Source organism: Phyllopteryx taeniolatus, chromosome 7 (genome assembly GCF_024500385.1).
Source record: "Phyllopteryx taeniolatus isolate TA_2022b chromosome 7, UOR_Ptae_1.2, whole genome shotgun sequence".
In the NCBI taxonomy this organism is placed as follows: Eukaryota; Metazoa; Chordata; class Actinopteri; order Syngnathiformes; family Syngnathidae; genus Phyllopteryx; species Phyllopteryx taeniolatus.
Window position 1 is genome coordinate 25,295,387 of NC_084508.1, and position 8,856 is coordinate 25,304,242.

At 41.2% G+C, this 8,856-nt stretch overlaps 1 protein-coding gene across 1 annotated transcript in view; it reads right to left on the reverse strand.

Annotated features, from left to right (window-relative positions):
• alg6 (ALG6 alpha-1,3-glucosyltransferase) overlaps nucleotides 1-8,296 on the reverse strand; it is a 30,324-nt gene extending 22,028 nt beyond the window's left edge. Inside the window, exons 1-8 of the mRNA XM_061779756.1 lie at nucleotides 8,111-8,296; nucleotides 7,813-7,897; nucleotides 7,317-7,406; nucleotides 7,073-7,161; nucleotides 6,802-6,884; nucleotides 5,487-5,551; nucleotides 3,174-3,359; nucleotides 2,453-2,588 (exon numbers count right to left, since the gene is read on the reverse strand). Coding sequence (XP_061635740.1) covers nucleotides 2,453-2,588; nucleotides 3,174-3,359; nucleotides 5,487-5,551; nucleotides 6,802-6,884; nucleotides 7,073-7,161; nucleotides 7,317-7,406; nucleotides 7,813-7,897; nucleotides 8,111-8,192 — 816 coding nt within the window. The 5' untranslated portion in view covers nucleotides 8,193-8,296. The remainder of the gene's footprint in view (nucleotides 1-2,452; nucleotides 2,589-3,173; nucleotides 3,360-5,486; nucleotides 5,552-6,801; nucleotides 6,885-7,072; nucleotides 7,162-7,316; nucleotides 7,407-7,812; nucleotides 7,898-8,110) is intronic.
• Nucleotides 8,297-8,856: the final 560 nt, after the last annotated feature.

Consider the following 8,856-nt stretch of genomic DNA (forward strand, 5'->3'; position numbering starts at 1 on the left):
GCTCCTCCTGTCCACCGAGAGCCTGTCTCATCTCTTCCCGAAAAGCTGCACAACACCCGTCCTGTCTCAACTTTTCCCACATGGTTCTCTGCTCTGCCTTTGTCTTCCTAATCTTCCTCCCCACTACCAGAGTCATCTTACATACCACCATCCTATGCTATCTAGCCACACTCTCCCCTACCACTACCTTACAGTTGGTAACCTCCTTCAGATTCCATCGTCTGCACAAGATGTAATCCACCTGCGTGCTTTTACTCCCGCTCTTGTAGGTCACCCTATGTTCGTGCCTCTTCTAGAAAAAAGTGTTCACTACAGCCATTTGCATCCTTTTTGCAAAGTCTACCACCATCTGTCCCTCCAAGTTCCTTTCCTGGATGCCGTACTTACCCATCACTTCTTCATCACCCCTATTTCCTTCACCAACATGTCCATTACAATCTGCACCAATCACGGTGCTCAGAACTACTTCGTCTAGCTCCTTCCAGAATTTCTCTTTCACCTCTAGATCACATCCTACCTGTGGGGCATAGCCACTAATCACATTATACATAACACCCTCAATTTCAAGTTTCAGCCTCATCACTCGATCTGATACTCTTTTCACCTCGAAGACATTCTTAGCCAACTCGTCTTTTAAAATAACCCCGACTCCATTTCTCTTCCCATATACACAATGGTAAAATAATGGTAAAAAACCTGCCCCTAAACTTACTGCCTTTCCACCTGCTCTCCTGGACACACAATATATCAACCTTTCTCCTAATCATCAGGTCAACCAACTCCCGAGATTTTCCTGTCATAGTCCCAACATTCAAAGTCCCCACATTCAGTTCTAGGCTGTGTGCTTTCCTCTTCTCTTTCTGCCGAAGAACCAGCTTTCCACCTCTTCTTCGACTTCGACCCACAGTAGCTGAATTTCCAACGGCGCCCTGCAGGTTGACGGCGTTGGTGGCGGACGTTATTAACCCGGGCCACGACCGATCCGGTATGGAATTCTTTGGATGAACCCTCATATTTGTTTGGCAAAGTTTTAAGCCGGATGCCCTTCCTGACGCAACCCTCTGCATTTATCCGGCCATGGGACCGGCCTACAGTTTGCACTGGTTTGAGCCCCCCATAGGGCTGCATTCCCTAGATGACCAGGTGATACATTTAATTATGCTGCAAAATCGATCAAGAAGGCAGCGGCGGAGGTGGTATGTGGAACAGAGAGGAAACGCTGAGTACGTCATCACAGCATGTGACTAAAACGGACCAATCACGAAAGATGATGTCTGCGGCATTCTACGCGCAGCAACATTTTTTGCCGTGTGCGCGTCAAATGACGCAGAGGGGCCGCGGGCGTTGTCGGCCGCGCAAGCGCGGCAGTATAGAGAGGCCTTTACACTCACAATTTCACAATTAGTTCAAGACAGTGTGCCCCAGCAACCCGTCATGTTGTCAACACGGGCTCTGACACCTCGCACTTTCATAAACTAATCCAGTTACAGAGCCAGGACCTTTTAGTTACTTCTCATGCATCTCCAGTATATGTTTAAAACCTGTGAACATTGTTGTGCATCATTTGTCAACTATCATAAACAGCAATTTTCCCCAAAAAATTATCTTTTGGGTCTAGTGTGGATTTGGGCCATTCTTTTTATATTCAATGTTCGATAATATCGCAGTTTTAAGGATTAATTGAGATAAGCGCTAAGAATGTCCTTCGAACGTCAAATAATACAACTTTATATAAGAACCTCTACCTCACATCTGTGATGCCTGGCGCTGGGTGCAAGACCGAGATGTGGAGTGTTATATGAGATTCCTGAACAAACCATTTTAGACACACTGTTACGTTTTCTCTTTCAACACTGCTAAACACAAATGAACCTCATCCATTAACACCAATTAATACCGCATCAGAGCTGAAGAACTGGCCCCGCATTCATAAGTACTGCTACAATGCTGTCATGCTTTAAACATTAAGACATTAAGTTAGAATCTTTCATCTTCCTTCAGTCTTCATTCCCTTAAGTTTCCCAGGGACCAAGTGTAACTGATCTCCTGACCTTTCCAAGATTTGATTCTTCTTATCTCTCTCTGATTGGCACCGAGGGACTTAACAGTGTTTGCCATGCTTAGAGGATGGAACTGCGTGAAAGGCACGAGGAGGTTCTGCTTGACCTTAATGAAAGAACATCTTGCTATCTTGCTACATTTTTTCACCAAATCCATGAAATTAGGACTTAAATTTATTGGTAATGAAATGTCATTCCCTGGAAAATGTCTGATCGTGACTAATCCCCGAGCCAATTTATTTGATCAATTGTCATCTCCCACTTGTTTCTTTGACTAACACATTTGCGTTGCAAGTCACAATTCTTAGACAAGTGTACAAATGTTTTCTCAAAATAAAGACAAGATCAGATCTCTAACATTTTCTTCCTCGCTTTTAAATCAACTGCTGTACCTCAAACAGGCCTCGAGCCACAGGAAAGATTCTCCTGAGCACCTGCAAGGTCTGAGCAGGGTCAGACAGGAAGGGCAACCAGCAGAGAGCAAAAGTCACCAACACCGTAGCAGCAACTCTCAGCAACATCAACAACCTACATTAAGAGGATCACAGAAACATTTGTTTAAAAACATGAAAAAAATGGGCTTTGTCGACAAATTAAACAACAATGTCCTTTTTATATTTACAATGATTTCCTAAAATCTAAATGTTTATTCGGCATGTCCTAGGTTAAGGGATATGGCTTCTCTTTTTTGGAATGCAGTGAAAACCATGCATCAGCTGAGAGTCTTCAGCATAGCTCAGACCCTGTAGTGATCTTGTCAGCTGTAGTTTGGATGTTGCCGCACACACGGGCATAGCTGAAGAGTTTGGGGCATAGCTAGCGTGTCATCTGGACATATCTTCCCACCGACCCTTCTAATCCGGCTCTCCATTTGCTTTAAATGCCCTTGGAACATTGTTACTAGATAAATAGACACAAGTAACGGCATCCAAGCTGATTACCTCAGTCATTCTGTTGCGCTCCTTCTTTCCAAGTGACAAAAGGTCGCAACAATATGATGGCAAAATTAGAATTGAATAAGTCGCAGTATTTGTAGGTTGGTTGATGATGTGCATCAAGGACAACAAAAAGCTATGTTATATACTCATCTGTCAGAACATTGAGTATACTCACCCTTGCCCCATTAGGCCCAGTTCAACACATTTTCCCAGGAGGTAGCAGAAGAAGGGCAAAGCATGGTAGAACTCCATCTGTTTGTAGTTGAGGGCCAGGGAGAAAGCCATAGAGCCCAGTGCATCCCAGCCCAGTCCCAGAGCCAGAACAGCCCACAGGGCAAAGCCCAGACTCACTGCATTGTACCTTGTACTGTTAAGCTCAATATTGTAATGACAGTGTTTTGATGTCATGCCAAGATACGAGGAAGTAAACAATGTATTTTGGTATGGGTCAACCCGATGAAAACACCTTTTTTGTCAATGTCATTTTTATTGCAAAGGTATGCTGCAGCAAACAAGTATGTGCCATGTGTAGTGGAACATCTTAACTCTGCTGCATAGAAAACTTTCCTAACTTGAAATAACATTTGTTGGGTGTTTGCATTACAATGAAGCATTCAAATTCAAATGTCCTATAAGTAATACAATTTGGAAACAGAGCAAAATGTCATCACAGACTCCCCAAGTGTTTTTTATTTTAGATGTACCACAGAATGGTATAGGTGATGACAAAGAGGAGGATTGCAATGATGGTCATAGAACCGTAAATTGCACTTATGGTCACATGGCAACAAAAGTTTTCTACCTCTTTTCCTGTTCACTGTCATGGGTGAGCAGCACTGACTTTGGTCATAGGACAGGGTATGCCCATGAATGGTCGCCAGTCAGTTAAAGAACACATGTAGACAAACAATCCATCGCGTTAACATTCACACCTACGGGCAAATTAGAGTCATTAACTCTAAAATGCATGTTTTGGAAATATGAGAGGAAGGGTTTTCCAGCAGATAACCCACACAGAGAGAACAAACACTGTACAAACAAACAAACCTCCCTCACACGCATCAACTGGTAAGTAGTTTTAGTTTAGTTTGACAAAGTAATATTATACAGCAGATCACTTTTTACACTTGTGTGACAATTAGGAATACTGTATTAAAATGTTATGTTAGGAATCGTGTATTAAAATGTTATGTAAAACATGGTAACAATTTGACTTTTGAATTAATTATTTAATAGGTTCCATGCCATCAAAATCTTTTTTTTTTTTTTAACTGTTTTATGGACAGGTATATTGTGTTTTACAACAATACTTAACTCCCGTAATTTCTCGTGTTTAATACGCTCGAGTATAATGCGCACCCCCAAATTTGACTCCAATGCTCTCGAGTATAACGCGCACCCTCCAAGATTTACTCCAAAAATAAGGAAAACCCTTCTTCCTATGTATATGCGCACCCATAACTTTCTATCCATTGATATATTTCTATGCAATGAATGTTAGTGGTGAGCCCCTCATTTGTTTTTCTAATTAAGTCTGATCAATATTGTATTAATAGTAGGGTTTGCTTGTTTAGTGACGTATGTATTAGTGTTACACCTTAGTGTTTAGTTTTAACACTGCAGCTTTAAAGAGGTATTTTCCACCTCCCACATGACCATTGGCTCGTCAGCCAGCTTGCTCAATGTACTGAAAGCTAGAGAGGTCATGTGCACAGATGACAAGTTCACTCCTAGTGCAAGATAATAAAAAATTGTTAAGACACAACGAAAGCTGCACGGGCCAAATAAACATGCATAAATTCTATTAACATTCACATGATTACAACTGTTTATAGTATTAGGGGACTAACTGACTTAAAACAGCATTTTAAGAACTATACAACGGCGTTAGGCACGCTGGCAAATCTTCTGATAGCGCGCATATATATATATATATATATATTTTTTTTATTTTTTTTTTTTATTTATTTTTTTTTTTTGCACACCTTTCAGAACCAGATCACACACATGCAGACATGCAAGGAGAGGTGTCATGGGCAGAATGGTGGCGATTAGTGGTTAGCACATCTGCCTCTCTGTTCAACGATTTGGAGTTCAAATTTTGGCTCCTGCCTTTCTGAGTGGAGTTTGCATGTTCTCCCCATATTGCGTAAAGGATTTTCTCTGGGTACTTCCTCCGACATCCCAAAAATATGCATGGTAGGTTAATTAAAGACTAAATTGTCAATAGGTCTGACTGTGAAAGTGAATGGATGTTTGCCTAAAATGTCTTGCAATTGGCTGTTGACCAGTCCAGGGTAAACCACGTTTCTGGAACAATATCAGGTGTGATATGCTCCAACCCTAAGAGCTTTAGAAAAATGGATGGATGGTTCAATCCACAAATTCACATTTACCTTGCTGTCTAAGGTTGCAGGTGAGAGTTGACTGAATATTTTGTCATTAGGTTAATAAAATAACATACTAACATTACACAAAGAAAGGATACTGGAAATGTCCACAGTCAATAAGAAGTAGCCCTGGATAGATCAGAAAGCAGAGCAGAGTGCAAATCTGGGGAGGAAAAACATTTTAAGGCATTATAGGGCGGCTGAGGCTCAGTAGGTAGAGCGGGCCGGCCAGTGACCGAAGGGTCACTGGTTCAAATCCTGGCTCCGACTGTCCGCATGTCGAAGTGTCCTTTGGCAAGACACTAAACCCCAATTTGCTCCCAGTGGGCCTGGCCTTGCATGGCAGCAGTCGCCCATTGGTGTATGAATGAATGAATGTGTGTGTGTGTGTGTGTGTCTTTGTAAAGCGCTTTGGGCATTGTGATGGTATAGATAAACTGCGATATAAGTGCAGTCCATTTACCATATAATCTTTTTAATTATACTCGTAATAGCTACAGTAAAATTTAATTCACACTCTGCTGTACATTTGTGTTGCACACCACACAGAGAACCAGATTATGAGATTAGATGATGGATGAGAAGCCAAAACACTGTTAAATTACTTTTCTTGCAATGCAAGTACAGTACGTACTTGCATTGCCTGTATAAGTGAACCAGATGGATATATTCTGTTGTTCACACAAAATTCCTTTGAACCTTCATTGTTATCTCAAGTCATTCCTCCCGACAAACCCTCCAACTGTGGTGTGTCTAGTACAGCAACTTCCATCCATCCATTTTCTTTACTATTTATCCTCACTAGGGTCACGGAGCCAATCCCAGCTATCTTCGGGCAGGAGGCGGGGTACACCCTGGACTGGTCGCCAGCCAATCGCAGGGCACATAGACACAAAGAACGATTCGCACTCACATTCACAACTACGGGCAATTTAGAGTCTTCAATCAACCTACCACGCATGTTTTTGGGATGTTGGAGGAAACCAGAGTGCCCGGAGAAAACCCACGCAGGCACGGGGAGAACATGCAAACTCCCCACAGGCGGTGCCGGGATTTGAACCCCTGTCCCCAGAACTGTGAGGCAGGTGTGCTAACCAGTCGCCCACCGTGCCGGCTAATACAGTAATTTATCTAATAATTTTAGGACTAATACATTCTGTATTGCACACAATTTAATTTCAAGGGCATCTTGGCTGTGAGTACATATGTCAGCCTGGGGTAAATCAAACCCAGTGTGCTTGGTCTAAAACAGCTACCAAATGCACCTCTGTAAAACTATTTGTTGACATTGCCGTAAGGGTTTAACAAGTCCCCAATTTGGATGACCAGTGCACTAATCAATATTTTATTTTTTCTTCAGGTAAATATTGTATGTCAGTATATGCTAAATACCATTGGAAGATTGTGTCTCACCTTTCTCTTAACCGTTCCCTCATTCAGCCATAAACAATATAATACTATGGCAGGGATGTATATGAGGAGCTCTGCAACAAGCACTGCAACAGAGAAAGAAACTAAGCATTTTGCTAAGCAGAACTTTTAATACAAGTGTCCTACAGTCCCTTATAAATGTATATTAATAAAAGTTATCTATTATTGCAACGTTTGCAGTGAATCTCAAAGATTGTGCTGGTGAATGTAGATGGTGGATTTCCCCCCCCCCCCCCCTCCCCGATTACTGTACCTGTTGTTCTCATAAATAACTTGTGTGTTGTACTTTCAAAACCTCTGGACTTGTGAAGCTGCACCCATTCAGGGTTTATTATCTGGGCTCTGTAAAGTAAAATGCATACTTTATTTGTTGTTGGATATGCAGCCAGGGTGAAGTCAAAGAACTCAAATTTTAATGAATGCTGAATTCAAACGGGCTGTATAAGTCCTTTAATGATCGTTTAAGTGAGGTTTCATCACAATGTGGAATTACTTACATATACGCACACATCAGGCTGTGATATGCAGACAGAGGAGGATAGTCAAGACCCCAGTAACTCAAGTCATTGTCCGTAGTATTGAAGTACCTGCAGGAGTACAAGAATGTCTTGTACTTATGTTGTGGAAACACCTGGTAATACATGTATTATATTAGGTATTTTGAACCGCAGTCTCTCTGATTTTATATTAACAATACGAACGAGTGACCATAACAAAAACTGGAGCTTTGGTCTATAACTATCGTTTGGATTAGTAAACTGTGCAACACAAGCCTCTATTTGCTGCAGTCACAAAGTGTGCTGATGGTGATGTGGGGGGGAAAAAATGCTGTGAACATTACACTGCATGAATAGTAAGACAAGTAAAATAGCAGTAGATGTGGCACACGCAAGTCATATAAAAGTAGCCATGCAATTACAACCATGTACAACAAATTACAATGTACAGTATTGTGCCCTATTGTTAAGTGTCCACAAGGCGTCTAATACTGACCATTCACGCACTGGAAGATTGTAGGTGATTTCTTGCCAGTGCCTCTGTGCTTCATAGTCGCCAAACATAGGTGCTTTTCCTGCTCCTGGAGAGAAACATTCAACTTTTTATGAATGGGGAAACAAAAAGATAAACGGTACACACACTGCTCCGGTTCTAAACACCAGCTATTTAAACGACATTATGAAGTTGTTTTTTTTTTTCAATAATTTATGGAGGTCCGAGCGGACCCAATTAAAAGCACTATCGAAATTATTGATGGCAGCCGATCGCGCTATATGTATAATATGCTTCCTACCGGAATATGAATTTAACGACACGCCCCATCTCACAACAACGCCAAGTAAAACACAAATTGAAACGAGACACCAAATCTGCATAACTCCCAAGAGGTAAAGTTAGCTTTTGTGTCAATAAAAACGGTCAAGAATCTAATCAATGATACTGTTTCCAGTTTGCGTGCATTTCCTGACTACGTCATCAATGTAAGATTCGTTGCACGTTCTTATTGGTCAATGACTGCCGACGCTGACGTCCAAATTTGAGACGTTCATGTGCCCTAAGGAAATTGGAAATCTGAAAATCATTCACAAAGAAACTGTCTACACAGCTGTCTTTACATTGACGTTCATGCTCTGATTTAAAAAAATAAATCAGAAGTTTCTCACCATTTACTTAGTACTTGAGTAGTTTTTTTGGGCGGAAAACCTTTTACTTGAGTCATATTATTTTCAAATTACAGTACTCTTACTTGAGTACAGTAATTGGCTACTCTACCGACCTATGTTCATATGGCAATCCAGATAAGTGAACGTTCCATTAAAAAAAAGTCCAAAATTATAAAGATGAAACGATTTAATTTTCAATGTTCTTTTGTGTTCAAAAGTGTAACTATGAGTCTAACCTTCTCAGACAAACTAATAGATAGCACCACATGGTGGCGCTTCAAGGTCATATTTGGAAAAATATGTCATGTTTGATACTAGAGCAGAATAGCACACAACCAGAGATAGCCCATCAAGTGTCGGCTTTAGAAGGAGAAAG